This window comes from Oncorhynchus keta, chromosome 13 (assembly GCF_023373465.1).
Source record: "Oncorhynchus keta strain PuntledgeMale-10-30-2019 chromosome 13, Oket_V2, whole genome shotgun sequence".
Classification (NCBI taxonomy): Eukaryota; Metazoa; Chordata; class Actinopteri; order Salmoniformes; family Salmonidae; genus Oncorhynchus; species Oncorhynchus keta.
In genome coordinates, this window is record NC_068433.1 from 42,092,259 (window position 1) to 42,116,256 (window position 23,998).

Here is a 23,998-nt window from a genome sequence, read left to right on the forward strand (position 1 = left end):
ATTCCAAGAAAGTAGCACTTTTAATTTTTAAAAAAGTTACATTAAATGCACAAACATATCAAATCCTTGACTGAGAATTCATACAGAGGTGGCTTGCGACTGTCAGCTCCTGCATTAAGCAGGACACGGTTGCCTGGTCTTCTCACCCATCCTTGCTATATAATGGATAGTAACATCATTTCACCATCGCCAAGTCCTTGAGTGAGTTCCTCTGTCTCTTGGCTTTGTAGCCAGGCCGCAGGAACTCAATCTTCCTCTTCTTGGCCTCGATCTTGTTCTTGTGTTTCTTCAGCTTCTTCCTGGCTGCGATGTCAGGGTTAGCCACCGCCTGAGAGAGAAGAGTGAGATGCTTGGTATCCAACATTACGATTAAACAGTGTGATGTATTGTATCACTAGCTCAAAAGATTGCAGGTTGTCAAAATATGTAAGTGAATATTAACAGATTAAATACATTTTAGGAATAAGTTCAGGGTGTAATAAAGTCATTAATCTACCATTTGTTAACTGTGGGTGACAGGGATATTGGTATCCACCAATGTTATATTTTTCAACAATACCTTTTGTATTAAAAGTGTCGCATGACAATCTGTAGAATTGCAGGTAACGAGCACTGCCAAACAGTCAGTGTGCTATTTTTCATCTCACTTGAGTTGTGTTCAGATTATTCTTTGAATTTTCTGTAAAAAAAAAATGGGTTCCCCGAGCACAAAGTTGAGATCCCCTGCCATAGAGTACACACCTGCATAGCCTTGTGTTTCTTGCGGTTGGCCCTCCTCTGTGAGGCATCCTTCTGAACGGCTGAGAAGGCCAGGGAGAAGGTCTGCAGCCCCACCTGCTTCTTCAACAGCTCTATTAGCTCCTGGGACAGGTTTTTTAGGGTGGGGTCTGGGGAGTAAAACGTCTAATTAAATGGAGCACTAATTTGATGCATCTCTGTGACCAACACCTACAGAGGGATCAGTCGGAAGAGAACTACACAGAGTTGAGTTGACACAGAATAACAAGAGCGAGCAGTCAGACAATAAGCACACAGAACAGGGAGAGCCGAGTTATGATTAGGAAGATGACAGACAGTGTTGTGTTAGCTTGATCCTCGTAGCTGTTATTAAATGATGAGGACAGTATTACAGTATGCTACCTTGGTCTGCATAGGTGCTGTCCAGTTCTCTGTAGAGAGGGGCGATGATGGTGGTGAGGTAAGGACCCAGCCTGTTTTTACCCAGGTCCACAGCTATGGCCCCCAGGAACTTAAACACACATGTTCTCTATGGGGGGAGAGAAAGGACAAATAACAATGCAAACATTTATTGCAGATATTCATCAACTCATCATCTGTAAATAAGCAGTGGTGTTGGGAAAACATAAAGGACCACGTATTGGGGTGTTTGTGTGTACCTTGAGGGGTATCTTGGGCGTGTCTGCAGCTTCCCTCTTAGCCATTAGAGACAGCTTCTTCATCATCCACAGTAAGGATGGAGGACGATCATCCTTCTCGTCCTCCTCTTCCTGCTTTTCTTCATCGTCATCCTCTCCATCGTTCTGCCGCTCTCCTCCGTTCTCCATCTCTTCTTCCTCCTCTACTTCCCGGGCAGGTGGGATTTCAGACTCGGGTGAGATCAGGTAGATCACCTTGGCGACGAACAGCAGGTTCTTGATCACCTGGGGAACGGCAGACGAGACCATCCAACCTGTCAATCGAACTACTGCCCGACGGGTGACACCTCCGACTTAAATAGTCTGTTTGCAACATCATCAGTGTAATATCGTCGTCCTTACCTGTTCTCCTGTTGACGTGTCCAGGTACTTCGACTGGAGCTGGTGACAGAATGACAGGACCAACTCTCTCATCTGGTGGAGGGAAGGAGAGGGGAAAGCCAGGTAAAAGACACATAAATCAGTATGGCTAAACATCAGTTGAGTCACACCCTTGTTTACAATACAATGCATTCAATTATCTCATTGTTATTGAAACCCCCAAAAAGCTGTTCTCCCTGTTCCGCCCCATTCACGGAGAAGCCCATCTTGATGACGCGTTTGACCCTGGTCACTCTAAGCAGGTCAAGTCATCGGTCTGTATCTTTGGTTAAGTGATGTTCAGACCCGTCTCACCTTCTTGTCTAGGTTGGTTGTAAGGAACGTGGTCGCCACAGGTTCTGGTGTGGTGGTGTTTTTGGCACTGCCCTTCTCGGTGGTCTCCTCTCTCCAGCGGGCAACCAGCTGGTCTGGCCGGTGGGCAGCGAACAGCTGACCAAACAGTTGAGAGGCGGTCAGCCACACCCAACAGTGAGGGTAACGCAGGTGGGTCTCAACATGACCTGGTGGAGGGGGGGGCGCATTGCTCCGTTACACAAAGGGGAAGTCAGCAGTTTACAGGGTAAAATATTACATTCAATGATCGATGAATTAATGTAGATCTATAGGTTCTAGACTTTATCATCAACCCATAGAACAAGAGAGACATTTCAGGTGAAAACGTGTAGGCACATGGGTTTAATCACACTGCTTAACATACCACAGAACTGTACTATTTATCTCACCACAGACAACGGAGATGCCTGGGGTGATTTTCAAACCGGGCCCATGTGATAGATGCCTGATGTTTGATCTACGACCATAGGAAATGGCAAGACTGCACAAACAGATGTGGGCCCAGGCTAGAGGTAGTAGTGTCTTACCCAGGATGTTAGTGAGAGTGTCTTGAGGCTTGCTGAGCTCCAGTAGGCTACAGTCCTTGGTGAGTTTGGTGACCAGGGTGAGGTAACTGAACAGCAGTCTATCTGCTGCCTTCTCATCCTTCTCCTCCTCAATCTGACAGACACACAGATATAGAGCAGCTGTTAGCACAGGTTATAGAAAATAGTAAATAAAATACAAACGCTTAGGCAATGCCTTTAAAAGTTTATGTAAAATAGTTAAATTTAAATGTTCGACTCACGTCTTCAAAGTTGTTGGGGTGGATCTCTTTCTCGATGAGGGGTAACAGGGCATCTAAACGGCGGCCAAACTGAACCCCCTCTACCTCCACAAACAGCCCACACACCTGGGCCCCCAGACGACGCAGAGACACCTGGGGATAGGGGTCAGAGGTTACAGCAGGAAGACATGGGGTGCATCTCAATAGTCTAAGGTGGATTTCCCTCCTTTCCTTTATTTGCGCTTTATTAGACCCGTAGAGAAAGACAAGACTAATGTGTGTGTCCGTGCGTCCATACCTTGTCTCCAGACAGCCAAGCGTTGACCAAGGTGAACAGGGTGTTCTGGTGTTGCTGGTCCAGTTGACTCAGCAGTGATTTGATGGCAACAGCGGCCATCTTCTTACAGCGAGCCGAGTCATCGTTCACCATGGCCAGTGCCAGAGGGACGAAGAACAACCCACTGTGCTGCAGCAGCAGGTTCTAGGACAGAGACGAATCAGTTACACACAGGAGTAGAATTAGGTTGTCCCCCAAAAAACTGATCTACGGTCAGTTTTGAGTTTATTCCCTCTAATGGTTAGGATGTGGGATCTGTTTCTATAGTCAACTTCGACCAGGAGCAGTGGGTATAGAAAGCGACCAGTTACTGCGAGTCAAACTCCAGTAATTATGGGATGTGTGTGGATACCTGAGGGAAGGTTTGGAAGATATAGGCCATCAACTCCAGAGCAGCCTCTCTTCCTGTGTCAAGCTCATAACTAACACAGATTTTAGTATCAAAAGTCACAAACAAACGACTTACATCTAAAACAACGAATCCCTTTAAACACAAATATATCCTACCTGAGCTGGGCCACGATGAAGTCCAGATGTGATCTCAGTTTCTTCCCCAGAGGATAATCCAGGATATACTTCTGGTAAATCTACAGGTGAAAATAACAGGAAAAAAATAAGAATCTAAAAATGTGTTACCTTAATTAAGCACAGTTAAACCACTGTTTTAACAAGGCACCTTCAAAAATACAATACAGGTTTAAAAATGAATATAAAAAGAAACCAAACCGTACATGTCTGCACTGGACCCTGATCATGCCGTTCTGCCCGGTAACAGACAGCTTGGCCACTTTCTTCATCAGCTCCTCCATCTCTGGCACTACCAGCTTCCTGGACAGGATGGCCTGTAGGGGGAGATACAGAGGAGAACAGATTAAGAATTTCACTATACACTTTGAATGCAAATACATCTATATGTCTGGTTAAATGTTGGGGTCTAATGTATTAGCTGTAGCAATAAAGTATGGTCTCCCAACTCCATCTCTCTCCTAGATTTGGACAGGTGGAGAGGGAGGCCGTTAGCTACCTTTAGCAGGCCGAAGGCTGTCGCCTGACGCGATTGGTCATAAATGTCCTCCTCAGCGTATCCCAGCAGCACTTGCAGCTGCGTCTCAGTTATCTTGTGTGTCTTCGTGTTCTTTACTAGGATGGTGATGGACTGACGGCGAAAAGAAGGATCAGTCAATGAATTGATATGTGGCCACATTTCTGTTATTTCAAATCATTAAAACATATGGCATGTTTTTGCATTACGGAATGAATGTACTGTTTATATTATATTTAAGCAATAAGGCACCTCGGGGGGTTGCTATTATAAACTGGTTACCAACATAATTAGAACAGTAAACAAGTCTAAACACCTGAGGGGTGTGGTATATGGCCAATATACCATATACTTAGCCGTGGAATATTGACCATATATCACAAACCCCCAAGGTGCCTTATTAAGCAATAAAGCATGAGGGGGTGTGGTATATGGCCAATACACCAAGGCTAAGGGCTGTTCTTACGCACAGTGCAACCCGGAGTGCCTGGACACAGCCCTTAGCAGTGGTATTATAAACTGGTTACCAACGTAATTAGAGCAGTAAAAATATGTTTTATTATACCCGTGGTATATGGTCTGATATACCCCGGATGTCAGCCAATCAGCATTCATGGATTGAACCACCCAGTTTACAAGTTCTCATATACCACAGCTTTCAGTCAATCAGAATCCAGGACTCGAACGGCCCCGTTTATAATTGATACTATATTCATATGTTTCATTCAACCATTTCCAGGATAGAAACAAACACTTGTGCTACCTTGAAGCAGTTCTGGACGAGTTGGAAGTTCTCTCCGCGGGCAGCGCCAGCCTTGGAGTAGTCTTTGAGCAGGACAAACAGCTGCTTGGTGAGCTGGCCTGCATTCTGCTCTACAGCTGGCAGGGCGAACCGCAACAGGAACGTAAAAGCTAAGAGAGCCTCTGTTATCACCTGGAGGCACAGAGAGAGATATACACTCAGATACAGACACACACACACACACACACACACACACACACACACACACACACACACACACACACACACACACACACACACACACACACACACACACACACACACACACACACACACCTTGACGTGCATGGAGTTGAGACAGTCTAGTAGCAGAGCAAAGAAGGGATCCAGCATCTCAAGAGCAGAGGCCTCAGAGGAGTTCACCTTGGACTTCTTCAGACTCATATGGAGCAGCTAGACAGAGAAAGAACGACAACAGTCAACCAACATTCAACTGACCACAGATGAATGAACAGTAAACCACTATTCAGCCATTGGTTACCATCTGTTCACGGGACTGGTTGTTGTTTATCTTAATGCCTGCCTGCCGCAAAACACTATTTCATCTTCTAGTCAACCTGTGTGAAAGCCTGTGAGAAAGTTCCTGAAAGTTTTAGGGAGGGTAGCTAGATTGGGTTACCCGGAGTCCAGTGTCCACTAGGATGTGCATGTTGGTGCGGCTGCTGACGGGGGCTTTAAGTCCTCCTCTCTTTGGGGTGGGGGGCAAGAGGAGACAGCTGGGAGGAGGCAGGCGAGGGTCCGGGGGCGCCTGGGGCTTTTTGTCCCTACACACAAACAATAAAAACACAACGTCAAATATTTGCGTGAGACTCAGTGAGTGAGTGAGTGAGAGACCGAGCAAGGAGAAGGGAGCATGCCTGCAGCGAGTGTGTACATACTTGTTCCGCTTGGTGACGAGGGGCAGACTCTCTGAGACCAGGCCATGGCTGAGCAGTAGTACAGCCTGATGGTCCATGGCCTGGTTCACCAGTAGACCTGACACTATCCTCTTCAACACTGCATGGGCGCGACGGGCTGTCTTCAGATTGGCTGTGTTCTCCAGGATCTAGAGACAGACAGAGAGAGAGAGAGAGGTGGAGACAGAGAGATTCAAACAGAAGGAGAGAGAGACAGAGAGCAAGAGATAAATAAAGGCACATACACACCGTTTGTTGGAGTAATCTGTTGATGTCCCTGCTATCTGAGGAATTTCAGACACATCTAAGCGATACTTACATCTTTCATTGGCAGTATGAGTTGTATGACTCTGTCCTTGCCAGAGTACTGGCCCAGGAACTCATAGGAGTCCATACTCTTACTGTGGCGGGCCTCCATCAGCTTAGAGACGATCCCCTTCACCTCCTTCTCCTCAGCCACTGCACCAAACAGCTCGCTGTTGAAGATCTACAGGAGAGGAGTGGAACAATGGAGTGTGAAAGGAGAGCTGGCAAGTTTGTGTATCAAAATGGGTTATGCACAGTGACACACATATATATACACATAAATACACACACACACACACATACATATATACACATACATACACACACATATATATGGGCAAACACACACGGACAGACACACAAACCCGCATAAACATACAAACACAAATGGACATGTATAGGTTAGAATAGTTACATCTATTAGCAGGCCCATGCAGTGGTCCAAGTCTCCGGGCTTCAGTATAGGGGCGAGGTGAGACAGAAGTTGGTACACCGTGAACGTCAACACATGGACCTGAGCGAGAGAGAGTCAGTGGATCAAAACAACGCCATATCATTTAGAATAATTCACTTAATGATTGAATACATTTACACAGACAGAGATGGAGTCTCAGTCTCAAAAACATACACAGTCGGTAGTGTAAAACCATTTTTAAAAATGGATTACATTACATTAGATTTTTCCCCTACCGATCTACACAACCTTCTCCACATTTAGAAAGTGATTATTATTTATTTTTTAAACTAACATCTCAATTGCATATATGTTCACACCCCAGAGTTTATACTTGGTGGAAGCAGCTTCGGCAGGCAGTACAAGTGTAAATCATTAACTCTTAGGGCAACACTATATCCGTTGTTTTTGTCAAACCTGCTCAGTAAATTTGGTTGGAAATCATTTACGAACAGCAATGACCTTTTCTCTGACTTCCAAACAAATTTAAGTTAGAACTGAGACTGGATCACTCAACACCTCCAGGAAAGCCATTCTGGTGAGTCTTTGGCATACAAATGTGTGTAATTATCCCACTGAAAAATAAATCTATCCCCTTTATAGACTTTCACTAGGCACTGTAACAGTAGTCTTGGAGTAGCCTCCCAAATAGCACCCCATTCCCTTTGTAGTGTCCTACTTTTGACCAGAGGTCATTTGAACGCACCCTGGGCCTCGAACCCAAGGTCTGAGACAAGGGTTTGTGTTCCAACTGTATGAAAAGACAGAGAAACCTATTCAGCTGTAGTGTTCACCTGGTAGCCCTTAACCAGAATGGACTTCATCTCCTTCAGTAGGTACTGCAGGTATTTGACCCCCAGAGTCTCGACGATCTTAATCAGGGTGTTACGAGCCACGTCTCTGATCTCCTGGAAACGATTCCTCAGCAGCACACACATCTTCATCAGGATGCTGTCAACACACACAGTGTTTATTATATAATGCGCACACACACGCACTCCCAGAGGCACGGACACACACGCGATACAGCCACATTCACAGGGCGTACCACATTTATGTTTACATTAACTGGGTGTACATACCCAGGCAGGTTGACGTCCATGACAGTCGAAGGCAGTGTCTGCATCAGTTTGACCATGGCGAAGGCTATAGGAACTCTGGCCACCTCTTCCTCCTTCACATCCTTAGACTTTACCGCCTTGCACTCCTCATCTCGCTTCACCTACACACACACACACACACACACACACACACACACACACACACACACACACACACACACACACACACACACACACACACACACACACACACACACACGATGTCATCCATCTGCGACAATACTAAACATGCATTGGTGACACATTCCAAAAGATCCCCGACAGCGAGTACAACTGGTGTGTGTTTGAGCGTGTGTGTACCTTGGCAGTCAGACACTTGTGTAGCCTGGGCAGGACAGCATTTTGAACAGTGGCATGGATAGAGGTGATCAGGGCCTCCAGCTCTGCTTTGCTCTGGGGTAATCCACTGGGAGCCGCAGGGGCTGTAGTAGAGGGGGTCGGCTTCCTCACCGGAACAGCTTTAGGCTCCGCTGTAGATTCTGTGGCGTTCGTTTCCATAGCGACACCCTCAACGGTCTCAGCGGCGCCCGTGTCCATAGTAACAACCGTGGCCGTTTCTATGGTGGTTGTTTTCGTGTCTGTTTCCGTTTCCATGGCTTCCTCAGTGTCACTCTCCTCTGATTCGACAGCTGCCACCTCTTCCTCATCAACGTCTTCATCAACGACGGTGCTCACAACTAAACAGAAAGGGGCAACATCGATCAATATACCACACGCCTGGGATGGAAATCATAATCTACTTCATTGGGACCTCTTGGTCACCGACGTCCAGTCTGTTCACTCACCGTCTTTGGCCCTGGTCTTAGCTGCCTCCATTTCTCTCTCCAGAGTGTCGTGGTCAAAGTGGAACGCCTCCAAAACAGTCACCAACAGACTGTGGATGGACACAGGTATGAGACAACAGTACCAATGGAAAACAAAACATATATATATATATCACCCACTGATACACACAGACACCTACCTGACAGCCAGTTTCTGTTCAGCCTGTCCAGTCTGCAGTATGTGAACAAAGTGTTTAAGGTAGTAGAGGTATTTAGACCAGGTCAGTCTCCTACACACTGCTCCTATCACCTCTACTGATGCTGACGTCATACCCTCGTTCTGCAGGACAGAGAGAAACACACAGGTTACACACACACACACACACACACACACACACACACACAGGTTACACACATGTTACACACACACAGGTTACACACACACACACACACACAGGTTACACACACACACACACACACACACACACACACACACACACACACACACACACACACACACACACACACACACACACACACACACACACACACACACACACACACACACCAGAAAGAAGGATAACATTATTCAGTGTGTTGTGTAACTGACCTTGAGCATCTTCTCGTCGAAGAGGGCAGTCATGGCGTAGGGCATGATGTAGGTCTGGAGGGAACGAGATGACATCACAACCGTACCCTCCGTCAGCTGCTTGGCGAACTTCCTCAGAGCGCGACCTCTGCGGTGGATCTGAGAGACGAAACATTAAGCGCTGGGCTGAACACCACGCGCCCTGACTCATTTGAAGAGCGTCGGCTGTACGGCTACAATCCAAGTTGCCCCGAAACCAGGCTAAACAGTGCATTTTCCCGGCACGCACGGTCCTGAAATCTATACTGTAACAGTGACTGACGTCTTACCTGGATGTGCTTCATGTGCTCAAAGAAGTCAGACTCGGGGTCGTTGTAGTCGGTGAGCTGCACCAGATCTCTGAAGTCTCTACGGGTGGGGAAGGTCTTCACCAGACACGCCAGCACTGTGGTGTAGTCATGCTGCACACTCTGAGAACACAGGAGAGACACACTGGACCCAAGTTCTCGTGTGTGTGTGGTGTGTGTGGTTTGTGTGTGTGTGTGTACTAACCTCAGTCTTGCTCCTCAGTCCTTTCCTGACTGCGTCCAGTATGGTGTACTGTACTATCTCCTTGTAGTCCTCGTCTCCCCGACCCACTGCAGCCAGACGTGTAAGAACAGCAGACAGACACAAGGTGGCGTTGTCTGCCAGGGACATGTCTCCAATCTACAACGCAGGAAGGAAGACGGTTGAATTTAACGAATGGACGAATTACATTGCTGTTAATATTCCTTTGAAGATTCAATTATTTCCACAATCATCAGAAAACGAAGAGCAAAAACCACAGACATGCATGGACACATGTTAAGCAATATGCGCCACAAATGGTTTGTCGAAAGCTACATCCGGATACATTTATTGATCCACAAAGTGAACAGGGCGTCTCAAAGAAGACGGGAGCGTTCCAAGATACGACCAAAGTCGACGCAATAGTCAAGAGACCGGACTGCAGCGCAACCCCCATCTGTAGTGTCTGATCTGTCCCGTGTGTCTGCCGTGCGTGTGTTGGGTCTCACCTCGAAGGAGGCGAAACAGTTGTGCATCACGGTGTAGATGAAGTTCATATCCAGCGTGTCCATGTCGTTGATCCTCCTGGTGGCCTCCTGGAAGGCTGTGAGACGCACGTCGAAGTACACCTCGTCCAGGTGACGACTGTCAAAGGCATTCAACTGGAGGGAGAGAAAGGGCCGATGGTTATACATGGCTGTGTGTGTGATAAACATGGGTCGTTTGTTCCTGTGTGTGTGGTTTTTCCAGCCCTACCTTAGCAGCTGTATCTGTGATGTACTTCAGTCCCATTTCCAGGTCTCCCAGAGTCTGTTGGGAGACAGTAACACAGGTAAACTTTCTGCGATTCACATCATACGGACCACTAGATATGAGTAACGGGGAGCACGTAAGGCCCGGCTTCAGCAGCTAAAGATGTGAAAATGAGTGAGCGCAACAGAACACACACATCTGGAGTCAGGCTACGGGGGCCCGAGGTCCTACCTGGAAGACGGAGGTGAGGGCCTGCCTGGGCAGCTTGTTGTGGAGGATGGAGAACAGTCTACTGATAGGCTTGAGGAAGTAGGCGGGATTAGAACAACGTCTTAGCAGGTTCTGGACTGTAGACAGGATGTCAATCTCGGTCTCCTGAAACACAAGGGAAGTTCATTTTAATTCGAGTCATTCAGCAGACGCTCTTATCCAGACCTTACAGTCGTGAGTGCACACATTTTCGTACCGGTCCCCGGTGGGAATCGAACCCTGGCGTTGCAAGCGCTGTGCTCTACCAACTGAGCTACACGGCAAATACTCATGAGCGTAACATTATAACATATAACCTACCACGACGCAAGGAAATGACAGGACAGATCAATAATGAGTGGGAGCTCATGTAACACATACCATGGTATAACGTAACACAACCTGGCATGACGTTACCTTCGAACAATCCAATACAGCGCGAAGGCCAAAACAAACAAACCACAACACAGACACCACATATCCCTAGAACAGTAACACGTCGTTGTACCTGCGGGTTGCGGGCCTTCTGGAGGTATGGCAGCAGCAGGCGGATGAGCACTGAGCTCTGGTCCTTATCACTCACAAACCTGCTGAGCCTGGAGAGGAGAGAGCGATCATGACATTAGCCTGTGGAACCCATAACTATCATCACCACCATACAACGACCTGAAACCTGAGAGGGAGAGCTGTGATAAGATCACAAAGAGCAGGGGCTAGAATACGCCATCTATGATCCGTTGGCGTTGGGAGATTATTCGACTGTCTACAACAGGGCTCTCCAACCCTGTTCCTGGAGAGCTGCAGTCCTGTAGGTTTTCGCTCAAAACACAATCGAGCACATCTGATTCTAATAATTAGGTGGTTGATAAGCCGGAGTCAGCTTAGTAAACAACTGGGGTTGGAGTGAAAGCCTGCAGGACGGTACAGTAGCTCTCCGGGAACAGGGTTGGAGAGCCCTGGTCTACAATGATCACAAAGTCAGCACGTCGCCACAGCACAGCACAGTAGTCAACGCTTCATAAAGGACGCAGAAGGATGTGAGGACCGAAGGACTTACTTTGAGAGGATGTTGAGCTCCTTGGCCACCTGGGATCTAAACTTCTTCTTCTTGAGTCTGACAGAGTTGCGTACGATGCCACTGAGGTACTGTAGCAGGGTGGAGATGTGGGGCAGGAGTAGCCTGGCACCCTGGGTCAGATGCTCTGAACAACACAAACAAACCATTAATTTCTGCACTTTTATCAATGTGCACACTTTGTATTTGCTATTATTTACAAGGATTCTTTATTTATTACAAACTTTAAACTTTGTATACAACCCATTTTGCATTTGCTTATACCTACTAGAGCCCATAGTTTTTCCACGTCACCAAACGATGAAAAATCTCCTAGTCTGGTCCATCGTTATACTGTTTAGTATTTACTTTTATTAGTAGCATTTGCATATTCTAGCAGTGGCCCTGTAAACATTGCATTTGCGTATTCTATATGTTGTCCATAGGCCTCACCCAAAGAGACGTAGGCTCCCTCTGGTGGCTGGGGGAACACACTGCCATTGACGCTCAGCTCCGCCTCCTCACCCTCCGAAACCAGAAGGTCCTTCGTGGTCACCAAGGACTCGGCGATGTCCATCACCATGGCAACGGTCTGGGTGGAGACATTCCTGGCGGAGAGCAGGGCGAACACGTTGAGGAGGACATCACACTCCGGGTGACCAGACTTCTGCTTGGCCAGGAGGGGGAAGTACCTGAGAGAGGAGGAGAGGAAAGAAGGTGGCCACTTTCAGGCAGGTTGAATCTGTCACCTACCACTGAGTCACGGCAAATTCCTCCTAGTTCCCCACTGGAAACTGGATTGTTGCCAGAAACATTCTCCCATTAACATACTGATCTCATTGTGAAAAGGACTTGGCCTTAGTGTAGCTGAAGTCTCAACACAACGACTGTTTGATAAGCTTACCTGGCATTCTTGCTCCAGACGTGGATGAGTTTGAGGAGGGGGGTAGGGGAGTAGGGGCTCTCTGTTGGCAGACGGCAGACCTGGGGCCAGACGATAGCCTGGAAGACCGCATCGAGCTCATCTGGGGTGAAGCTGTACGAGTCAAAGCCATCAAAGAAGTCCTGGATCCTCAGGACCCCCAGGCGCCTCAGGTTCTTCAGAGGAGCGATACAGCCGGCCTTTAACTGGGCAGAGAGAGAGAAGAAAAAACATTGAGGAGTTTTTAAAACCTGTTCATCTATTTTTTGCCTTTCAGCTGCAAAACCAAGAGGCGACAAAACAACTTTAAGGAGTTACTGACTTGTCCTAAAAAGCCATGTTTGTGCGCAGTACCATACATGAACATCAACATGCTTTATACATGCTCACACCTGCAACTGCCAGGACAGGCCTCTCCGAGCCTCCTGTTCTAGTCTAGGTCTCAGAGGGCGAGCTGCAGCATACAGACACAATGGCTACACTGCAGCTCCTGCCCAAGACCAGAGTTACTGACTTGAAACTTTACTAAACGTTTTTCTCAAGAGACATCAAATCTGATTTGATTTTGTCACATTCGCCCAGATACAACAGGTACACCTTACAGTGAAATGCTTACTCACAAGCCCTTAACCAACAATGCAGTTTAAAGAAAAATAAGTAACAAATAATTAAAGAGCAGCAGTAAAATAACAATAGCATGGCTATATACAGGGGGTACCAGTACAGAGTCAATGTGCAGGGGCACTGGTTAGTTGAGGTAATATGTACATGTAGGTAGAGTTAAAGTTACTATGCATAGAACCCAGGAGCTTATTATCAAGCTTCTCTGAGTAGGAGTGCTGATCTAGGATCAGGTTGCCCCCTGTCCAAATAATAATTGTAATCGTGATCTAAAAAGGCAAAACTGATCGTAAATCAGCACTCCTACTCATCCAGCAGCCTCTAGTTACATTTATTTTTTAATTTTACCTTTATTTAACTAGGCAAGTCAGTTAAGAACAGATTCTTATTTTCAGTAGTAGCCTAGGAACAGTGGGTTAACTGCCTGTTCAGGAGCAGAACCTTGTCAGCTAGGGGATTTGAACTTGCAACCTTTCGGTTACTAGTCCAATGCTCTAACCATTAGACAACCCTGCCACCCCTGGTCTGTCCCCTGGTCCAACAGAGAACATACAGTAGGTTTCTCAAGACTGAGCTTCTGTGAGGCAGTGAGACTCCCCGGCAGTGTAAATACCTGTTCTCTCTGGTTGAGGATGGTGGAGACAGAGGCGGTGACACACAGTAGGATCTGCAGCACCCTGGGCAGGTGTGTGTTGATGAGGTGGCCCAGTTTACTGATGACTGTGTTCACTATGTTCAGCAGGCTGTGCTGCCGACCCAGAGGAAGGACGGCAGAGAAGTCCGTCTCGGATATCGCTTTGTCTACTGCAGCTAGACACAGACCTGGAGAGAGGGAGGGGAGAAAAACATAGAGAGAGAAAGAAAAAGAGTTCTAAGTGTTCAGATGTCACACTTTTAAAACACACACACACACACACACACACACACACACACACACACACACACACACACACACACACACACACACACACAACTAGGCTAAAGCTACAACATAACGACCAAATAGACCGATGAGACAGGGGGGCAACAGAGCCATTCACTGAGGAATAAGACGAGAAACACTCCGCTCCCATACAGGTTGTATATCACATGGCACCCTACCCTGTCCGTGGTGGCAGACGGGCTCCAGCAGGAGGTCAATGAACATGCCCAGCTCCTCAGACTGGCATCCTGCCAGGAACCTCAGCACGATGGAGGAACGCTGCATGGCGCCAGACTTGCCCTGGAACTTACTGCCAGTCTTACTGCGCATCCGCCCAAACAGAACCCTACAGAGGTTAAGTTAGAGGAGAGGGAGGGGGGTTATATTGGAGTAGTAAAGGTGACACATAAATAGGCCTCAAGTTTAAGTTCACAAGAAGACACAGACGAGTAATAACAAACAAGAGTAATCGCACACACACACACCTCATAAGCAGCGGGATAAGCTGGGCCCTGTGCGAGGCGTCCACCACGGCCTGCTCCTCTGAGATGTTGAAGTGAACGATCTCATCCTTGAAGTGCTTGTCATCCAGCAGCCTCTCCAGATTCTCCCTGAACACAACAGTCACGTCAAAGACATTCAATAGACTTTGGGTCCAGAAGCACAAGACATTTCAGATACAGACATTTCATTACTATATCACAGCAAACACAGAAAGACGGTGTATCAAATGGCCTGCCACCAGATACTGAATCAAGATATATTAGCAAATCCACAAGCCTATCGGCCTGTACAGCTTCAAAGAGGCACCAGAGCAATGTTGTTGACAGGGTCTACACAGGGTCTACACAGGGTCTCCAAGCTGATTCTGTGAACTCTGTCAGTGGTACACTATGGGAAATGAAACAACAGAACTCCTATTTCCTTCCATCATTCTGCTCTCAGTGATGTTAGATGGGAAACAGTTAGTAAATGGATAGTCTAATAAGGGAAGTGAAGAGAGGAACTCCCATCAGATCTGTGGTTCTGGGTGGAGGTTAACATTCCTGCTCAGTGGAACCTGAGAGGGCCAGTGATGTCTCTGATCTCTATCAGCACTGGTAACAATGACTCCCATTGAGGACCCGGGAGTCCATAACAGTTATTACAGTATCCCTTACTCTTACTCCGATCATCTGAACAAAAAATGTTAATTGGTGATTTTGGAAAGTACGTTTTACGCCTGGCAGACTGTAAAAGGACTGACGGCGTGTTACGACAAGAGGTAAGACGAGACGTTGTGCGACAGTGTCGTTCGGAAATAAGCCAGAGAGCAGACTTACTTGTAGGGGAGGACGTTGGGGTCTTTGTAGGTCAGAACACACTCCAATGCTGCCCTCTGAATCTGCTGGTCCTGGTGGCACAGCAACTGAACAGACACACAGTCACACACTGATAGCAGCACACTGACAGAGACTACCCGCTGTTTAGGTAGAAAGGCTGATAACGGGTCAGATAAGTATGTTTAATTGAGTACACAGTTAATGCGTGGTAAAATAGGCATATAGCGAGAACAGCCGAGAGTGATTTCATGCGAGTAGCTGATGTGAGTGAGACCTTTAAACAGGTCGACATTCACAAGGCCGCAGGGACAGACAGATTACCGGGACGTGTACTCTGAGCATGCGCTGACCAACTGGCAAGGGTCTTCACTGATATTTTCAACATATCCCCGACTGAGTCTGTAATAACAACATGTTCCAAGCAGTCCCTGTGCCCAAGAACACTAAGGTAACCTAAGCCTAAATGACTACCGACCTGTAGCACTCATGTCTGTAGCCATGAAGTGCTTTGAAAGGCTGGTCATGGCTCACATCAACACCATTATCCCAGACCCACTCCAAATTGCATACCGCCCCAACAGATTCACAGATGACGCAATCTCTATTGCACTCCACACTTCCCTTTCCTACCTGGACAAAAGGAACACCTATGTGAGAATGCTGTTCATTGACTACAGCTCAGCGCGCAACACTATAGTGCCCTCAGAGCTCATTACAAAGCTAAGGACCCTGGGACTAAACACCTCCCTCTGCAGCAGGATCTTGGACTTCCTGACAACACATCCGCCACGCTGAACCTCAACAAGGGGGCACCTCAGGGGTGCGTGCTCAGTCCCGTCCTGTACTCCCTGTTCACTCATGACTGCATGACCAGGCACGACTCCAACACCATCATTAAGTTTGCCGACGACACAACAGTAGGCCTGGTAGGCCTGATCACCGACAACGACGAGACAGCCTATAGGGAGATGGTCAGAGACCTGGCCGTGTGGTGCCAGGACAACAACCTCTCCCTCAACGTGATCAAGACAAAGGAGATGATTGTGAACTACAGGAAAAAGAGGACCGAGTACGCCCCCATTCTCATATACGGGGCTGTAGTTCCTTGTTACCCACATCACCAACAAACTATCATGGACCAAACACACTAAGACAGTCGTGAAGAGGGCACGACAAAGCCTAATCGTCCTCAGGGGATTGAAAAGATTTGATATAAGGTTCTACAGCTGCACCATCGAGAGCATTCTGACTGGTTGCCTCACTGCCTGCTATGACGATTGCTCAGCCTCTGACCGCAAGGCACTACAGAGGGTAGTGCGTGCTGCCCATAACCTCACTGGGGCCACGCTTCCTGCCATCCAGGACTTCTATACCAGGCGGTGTCAGAGGAAGGCCCTAAGACTCCAGCCACCCTCGTCATAGACTGTTCTCTCTGCTACTGCACGGCAAGTGGTACAAGAGCGCCAAGTCTATGACCAAAAGGCTTCTACCCCCAAGCAATAAGAATCCTGAACAGCTAATCAAAGGGCTACCCAGACCCCTCTTTTACGCTGCTGCAACTCTTTGTTTATTATCTATGCATAGTCACTTTACCTCTACCTACATGTACATATTTCCTCAACTAACCGGTGACCCCGCACATTGACTCTGTACCAGTACCCCCTGTATATAGCCTCCACATTGACTCTGTACCGGTACCCCCTGTATATAGCCTCACTATTGTTATTTAACTGCTGCCATTAACTTATTTGTTACTTTCATTTTCAAATTTTAACTTTTTGTTTTACCCAACACTTGTTTTTCATAAAACTTCTTAAAGCATTGTTGGTTAAGGGCTTGTAAGTAAGCATTTCACTGTAATGTCTACACCTGTTGTACTCGGCGCATGTGACAAATACAATTACATTTGATGATGATAGGTGAGATAGGTAAGTTTACCTGAGTATACAGCTCATTGAGGCTATTCTCCAGGTACAGAGAGCGAGGGTTGGTGAACTTGGCAAACACCTTCAGGTGAGCGATGAGTTGCCTGGGAAAGAAATTAAAATGTCTTTAGAAAATACTATACGGCACTGAAAATGCATTGTGAAACAAAAATAAGATGTTTTATTTCCAAAATCTTCAACGTGATCATCTCTTACTTGGCTGCTGCTCTTTTTGGTGGCATCTTCCTCTCTGGTCTAGCCTCCTCCTCCTCCCTGTCCTCCTCTTCCTCTCCCACCATGCTAGACTCCATGGCAGCAGGACTGCTCCTCTTCCTCAGGTCCTGAGTAGGCGCCACCAACAGGTCAGCTTGGTAGAACTCATTCCTGCCAATCGTGAGAGGAGAGGGGCATAGGGTCATTTAAGACAGTGGACAATGGTGCTCTTTCTCAAAAGCCTTTCTTAGATTTATTGCGTCTGGTCTCCTCGCCTCCTCCTCAAAATGAAAAGACCAGAGGTTCCTCTCCGTAGGAGGGCAGTGTAGTGTGTAAGGCTGCAATATCTAGTCGTGTGTAGGGTATAGCGTAGGACGAACCTGATGAATCGTAGCAGCAGTGGACTGAGCTCCCTACTGCGTGGTTCTACGCGGTCAGGGACCAGAGCCATGGCCCTCCACAGCAGGCCCCTGAAGTTAGTGAAGTCTGTCCTCTCGCTGGGGTCAGAGGTCATCTTCAGACGCTGCAGGAACAGCACCCCCACGTCCCCGCTCTCGATGACATCACAGCCCGGCTCCCCTTGCAGCTCCGAGCCGCCATCTTCATCATCGGCATCATCGTCGCCTTCAAGCAGCTCCTTTTCTGTTAGACAGGACATTTTCTTGATCGTTTTATATCGACACAAATAGCTCATCACAGTGTTAGAAAAACAGATCACAAATGAGCACGCACTCACCAGCAAGACCTGCCACCAACTCCAGCTGCTCATGGTAGACCCTCCAGAAGTCTTTGTTGTCCATTCCTCTGGCATGGGTCCTGGATAGAGAGACACAACACGAGGAAGAGATGAACTGCGTTATTTTGGGGGGGCTTTGAAAGGTCATAGAGTATGATCCTTTAGATTTATTGTGGTTGTGTGTTCTTACACGATGAGTTCAATGACTGGGTCCCACAGGGGTTTGAAGTTGACGAACAGCATGGACATAAGATAGCGTAGAGGCACCTGCAAATGGAAGATGCAGAACGTAACTTAATCATCCACTAAGATAATCAAACGTTAATCAAAGGTCCCGAGTCTGTTTCGAAATCTAGGTTCCCATATCTACGTTTCAGGTCCCAAATCTAAGTTTTATGTTCTGGGTACCTGTTGGAAGGTCCCCTGTGTCCCCCGGGGTAGTGATCTCTCTACCAGGTCATGTCTGAGCTTCCTGAGGTGCAGCAGCTTCTCTCTGTAGTCCTGCACGGAGGCAGGGACCAACTCAGCCTGAAAACACACTGCAAACACAGGCTGGACCTCCACACTGTCCTCACTCTGAGAACACAGAGAGAATCAAAGTTCAAATGTGTTGTTATTGTCCATTTAGGCTCAAAATGGAAAGTTCTCTCAATTATCTTCTGCCATGTGAACGAATTCAATTGACTTGAGCAAATAAAGTCAGAATTATCAATTTACAAGACATCATTTGGTTGTTCTGTACCAACCTCTGACGGTTTGAGCTCAGCCTCAAAGTGGGTCAGAATCCTCAGTGTCAGCAAGCGGATCTGAGGGAGGAAGCAGGGTGGAGAGGGTTAGGTCACAGTTTAAACGCAACTAACAAAGTACCCAAAATAATTCAATCTACTTTCATACTTTGGAGCTGTTGGAGGATAGGTTGACGTGCAGCATCTGGTGCAGGTCGAGCAGAGCACCGTGGGATAGGTGCTCGGAGCAGCCGTTGACTGACAGCCGGGTGTAGTAGAGGTCTCCTAGCAACAGAGCCGACATGTCTGTTGGGAACTTCCTGTGACACACACAAACACAGGAAGTTGATCAGTGTCAAAGTGCACCAATTACAAGAACAAAACCAGTTTACCAGATTATATAACCAAACATTAACGGCACCAACAAACTCACACAGATTTACTGTACCAATCCAAAGCTTTCTCTGGTAACAGCAGTTATTCCCACTAAATGGGAACTAGTCTCCAAGAGCTGGTGATATTTCTCTACTTCTAGTACTTACTGGATGATGGGCTTGACCCGCTCCACTGGCACCAGGGAGAGAACCTCAGCAGATCCATTCAGACTGAGCAGGGAGCTGAGGGCCTGCCTGGCCACAAACAGACCGCCTAGAGGACAGAAAAGGAGAGAGATCTTTATTTTACCAGCTCCTGGGTTACTACTGGAGGGACAGTTAGGAGCTAGAACAAAATGTGCATTGAATGGAACACAACATTCAACTGTTTCACAGATAAGAGCAAACAAGGGCAGCCCATACCTTTCCCCAGCGCTTCTCTCTCCACATTCAGTAGCAGGCGATTGAGGAGGGCTGTCAGACTAGGAACGACACACCCTGCTGCCAGTGGTCTGAGGTGGGGCAGGAGGACCAGGGCTGCCCAGGGCAGGGACAGGTCAGTGATGGCCTGGTTCGGGTCCTGCGGTAGGCTGATCAGAGAGAGGATCAACTCTGGTACTGACACCGTCTCTGTCCCATCACCTGGCTCCTTACCGGGGATCTTTCCGGTGAAGACCAGGGGGTAGGTCTCGAAGGCCATGGAGCCATCTGTAGGGGGCGGGGCTTTAGCCAGGATGAGACTGACCAGCACCTCCATGGCAGAGTGACGAGACACAGAGTCTAGACTGGAGAAAAAACCCTCTAGGTACTGTAGCAGACTGGGCAGGAAGAACTGGAGAGAGATGGAGAGAAGAGGGAGGGGTGGTGAGAGATGGAGAGAGAGAGAGACGTATGGAGTGGCAGAAAGGAGAGAGATTACGTTATCTATGTCCAGTGAAGGAAGCTTACTCTGCCGGAGTCAGCTAGGATGAAATTGCCTGGTGTATTGATGACATTAGTCCACGTACCTGTTCAAACCGTTTCATGGTGAACATCTCCTTAGTGAACTCCAGTATCAGGTCCTGGTCCATCCCACTGCTGAACACCTTTGTGACCGTGTCCTGTGTGAGTGTGTTAGGCAGGGAGACATTCTCCCCCAGCAATAGAGAGGAGATGATCTGGAGCACGAGTCTACAGCAGGGTCCTGGGAGGGATGGGGTCTGGAGCAACTCATGAACTGCCTACAGAGGCACAGAGGAGGACAGAAACACCAGAGGAATCTACACATATGACGCCAACAGTCAGATTTGAAACCAAACTGGGTTCAAGGCAAAAGTGTGATCTGAAAATGAAATGGACACAAAGTCCAAAGTCTTCTATGTAAATGTATACAGTATGAATGGAGACGGTCAAATACATACAGAGATACACACAGCCTCTGAACACAGAACAAACTCTATGCTGATTCTTAGTTTTACTTATTCATGTCGCACAGATAAATGGTGACCCCCGGCCCTACCTGACAGACAGCGTCTGGCTTGGTGATCTTGGCTCCGTTGCGGTGTCCCACCAGGGTATGGAGGATGAAGAGCAGACGCTCCAAGTGGTCGGATGCCTGACCCTCCTCATCAACATTGGTCTTATTCAGGTTCCGTAGGGTCTCACTCACACATGCCTAGAGAAAGACAAAAACATTCACAGTTAAACAGCCCTGGACCAGGATAATGAACAGTATCACTCAAACAGTCCGACAGACAGACGACAACAACCCATCTGTCACACAGGCCTACAAAGAGTTTACATTGGCACTATGCAGAACCAGTTGTGAGGTAAAAATGCTCCGTAACCTGTAGAGACTCCCACAGAACCAGGAAGTGCTCTTTCTCTACGTGATTGGCTGCTGCCTGGGCCATTTGATCCAGTGCCTCTCTGACAGCATCCCAGGGTAGAGATACTTCCTGGTCAGCACTTGGTCCAAGCTTCCTCAGAGCAATTGGGAGGGCCTGGAGGAGAGGAGAGGGAAGAAGGATACAACAGAAAAGGGTTGTGAATGAAAGATCTTTCAACTGAATATACACGCATAAGACTCCACTGTGTTAACCTTTTTCGCAAAGAGTCTAATCTCCTATTTCCTACTGTATAACCTAATGAACTCACCGTGCCAGCGCAGGAGTGGAACATGTTGCGGACTCCTTTACACATCTCAAACAGCAGCTGTCCCACCCCCTCTGCCTTCCCAGGGTGCTCCTCCAGGTCCAGGAACATGTGGTTGAGAAGGGCGTCAAGATCTGGCACCTGGCGGGCATCGATACAATTCATTCAATCAGATCTGATTTCATCACCACTGGATGCCAACTAGGTAAGACCACAACACACCTTTCTCATCAGAAAAGAAAAACTCTCTGCCGCAAACTTTCGTATGTGTTCCTTCTTGTGTGCCAACAGTGTACTGTACAAGCTGTAGGGGAGAAGGAGAGATAAGTAAACACCGATGTCATATATGCCAATATGACATAGATAGGAGACGATAACAACAATAACGCTGGAGCTTCGAGCACCGTCTGTCTACTCCTACTGCAGCCAGGTAGGCCTAAGGTCCAGTCTCACCTGTACATCTTGGTCATGTCCTTGACCATGAGTCTCCAGAGGTACTTGTAGAGGTAGGAGAGGCAGGTGAAGGCCCACTCCAGTATCTCGGTGTCCTGGGTCTCCAGGAGAGAGGTGATGATGACAAAGAAGTCAGGGAAGTGGGGGTAGAAATCCATCTGGAGGTCCCTAGCCAGCTGGACCACCAGGCTGATGCGTAACGGAGGAAAAAGTTGTGATTTGCAGCACACACACTGCAAGCAACAAGCTTGCCAATGAAGAACAAACATTACATTTGTTTCCACACGATATGAAGCTTGTGTGCATTATTTATTGGCACATTTAGGAACCTTCTACAGAACATATTCATATCTATAGTTTGTACCTTCCTCCTCAGCCTCACACTGTAATCTCAGGTACACACACACACAGTAATCTCAGGTACATACTCCAGTAGAGGCTGGCAGCCAAGGCTGTTCTTGGTACTAAGGTGAGTCTTCAGGCTCTCCACTATAGACCTCTGATGGAACACCAGAAGGTTGAAGGACTGGCTCTTGTTGGACACCTCCCTCAGGAAGGTGGCTGAGGAACAGGTGAATGGGTTTCAGATTAGTCGCTGGGTTCTGCTCATGGGGACATGTTTGGAAGCTTGAAAAGGACATGTATTGGGCCAGATGTGATAGTAGTAGTGACGCTCCTTGGTGTGACGAGTTATGTACTTACTGAAATGCTCTGTCAAATTCAGGTCCCTCCATTTTGTCAGTCCTTCTGAAAAGTGAGTGTCTACCTCCTACAACGGAAAACAGGGTTACATGCCATGGAATGATATTAACAACGACAAAAACGTATTTTTTAAAACACATGTAATAGGGGAGTTGCAGTCTAACAGAGAACGCATACCTCATCATAACTCCCAGTTCTGTCAATGCGATGGATGACATCGATATTGACATTGGCAAGCCTTTCAGCAAACGTGAGAAACTGTAAAGCAAACGATCGAGTTAGCTACTTTCTGTGGTGTACTAACGTTACAGTAATGAAATGCCTCGCTAGCTAGGCTACATATGATATTTAACATATTCAAGCAGCTTCGCTTGTTGATTCATTAATCGTAGCAATGGGAAAAAAAACGTTTAATTTGAAACTGTTCAGACATTATGAAAACCAGGCATGAGAGATGGCTAAGCACATTAACAAATATTTTGTTATTTCCAATGCAATAGCTAAGCAGTCGTCGCTAGCTATGCTAACAACTGTGCTACACAGATTCCCAACAACACTCACCCTGAATGTGTTCTCAGATTTATGATACGACGACTTGGATTTGATCTTCATTTTTGACGTGTCTATTTTTCTGATGAATGTTAAAAAATATATGCAATCCACGTTTCAAATTTGTATGAAAACAACAATGTATAGACTAACTGTGTTTACACACATGCCTGATGCCGGGGCGCAGCCATATTGGATGAAGCATCATGGGAACGTTTTGCTTTTCCACGTGGTGAGAAGACACAGAAGGGGGCGTAGTTTTGCAACAACTTCAAGGATTACTTCCTGGATACTTTTGTTTCTCAATGAAAGCTCAGTCAGTGTCCATACAGTGTCCATACCAGAGGCGGCTGCTGAGGGGAGGACGGCTCATAATGATGGGCGGTACAGAGCAAATGGAATGGCATCGAACACATGGATGTATTGCTACCATTCCACCTATGCTGCTCCAGCTATTAACACAAGCCCGTCCTCCCCAATTATGGTGCCACCAACCTCCTGTGGTCCATACATGTACTAACTAGTGGACATGACATACTGGACACTAGACACATTATACTGGACTGGAC

At 47.3% G+C, this 23,998-nt stretch overlaps 1 protein-coding gene across 1 annotated transcript; it reads right to left on the reverse strand.

Annotated features, from left to right (window-relative positions):
- Window position 1: 1 nt before the first annotated feature.
- On the reverse strand, window positions 2-23,630 carry utp20 (UTP20 small subunit processome component). The gene is made up of 58 exons (XM_035784290.2): window positions 23,442-23,630; window positions 23,058-23,138; window positions 22,881-22,947; window positions 22,607-22,739; window positions 22,179-22,367; window positions 21,948-22,029; window positions 21,729-21,866; window positions 21,419-21,574; window positions 21,091-21,246; window positions 20,600-20,812; window positions 20,016-20,424; window positions 19,761-19,866; window positions 19,388-19,538; window positions 19,240-19,299; window positions 18,902-19,069; window positions 18,684-18,760; window positions 18,494-18,573; window positions 18,138-18,399; window positions 17,761-17,928; window positions 17,558-17,648; window positions 15,620-15,705; window positions 14,783-14,908; window positions 14,477-14,643; window positions 13,989-14,197; window positions 12,737-12,960; window positions 12,286-12,524; window positions 11,836-11,980; window positions 11,287-11,374; window positions 10,761-10,904; window positions 10,533-10,586; window positions 10,286-10,438; window positions 9,780-9,935; window positions 9,557-9,697; window positions 9,249-9,386; window positions 8,839-8,978; window positions 8,660-8,748; window positions 8,175-8,551; window positions 7,836-7,975; window positions 7,548-7,704; window positions 6,715-6,813; window positions 6,313-6,480; window positions 5,976-6,142; window positions 5,717-5,861; window positions 5,374-5,490; window positions 5,059-5,229; window positions 4,278-4,409; window positions 3,985-4,095; window positions 3,761-3,840; window positions 3,606-3,675; window positions 3,215-3,397; window positions 2,938-3,069; window positions 2,678-2,810; window positions 2,112-2,317; window positions 1,779-1,850; window positions 1,398-1,661; window positions 1,141-1,267; window positions 742-887; window positions 2-328 (listed from the first exon to the last, which is right to left on the reverse strand). The coding sequence occupies exons 1-58, from the start codon at window positions 23,490-23,492 to the stop codon at window positions 176-178; spliced, it is 8,487 nt and encodes a 2,828-aa protein (XP_035640183.2). The 5' UTR covers window positions 23,493-23,630; the 3' UTR covers window positions 2-175.
- Window positions 23,631-23,998: the final 368 nt, after the last annotated feature.

Excerpts from the sequence above, each read along its gene's own strand:
- utp20 (XM_035784290.2), bottom strand. The coding sequence starts at position 23,492 with ATGAAGATCAAATCCAAGTCGTCGTATCATAAATCTGAGAACACATTC. Across the intron at positions 12,525-12,736 it reads GTCTGGAGCAAGAATGCCAG|GTACTTCCCCCTCCTGGCCA; the intron begins GTAAGCTTATCA and ends CTCCTCTCTCAG. Across the intron at positions 3,676-3,760 it reads TTCATCGTGGCCCAGCTCAG|TTATGAGCTTGACACAGGAA; the intron begins GTAGGATATATT and ends AATCTGTGTTAG.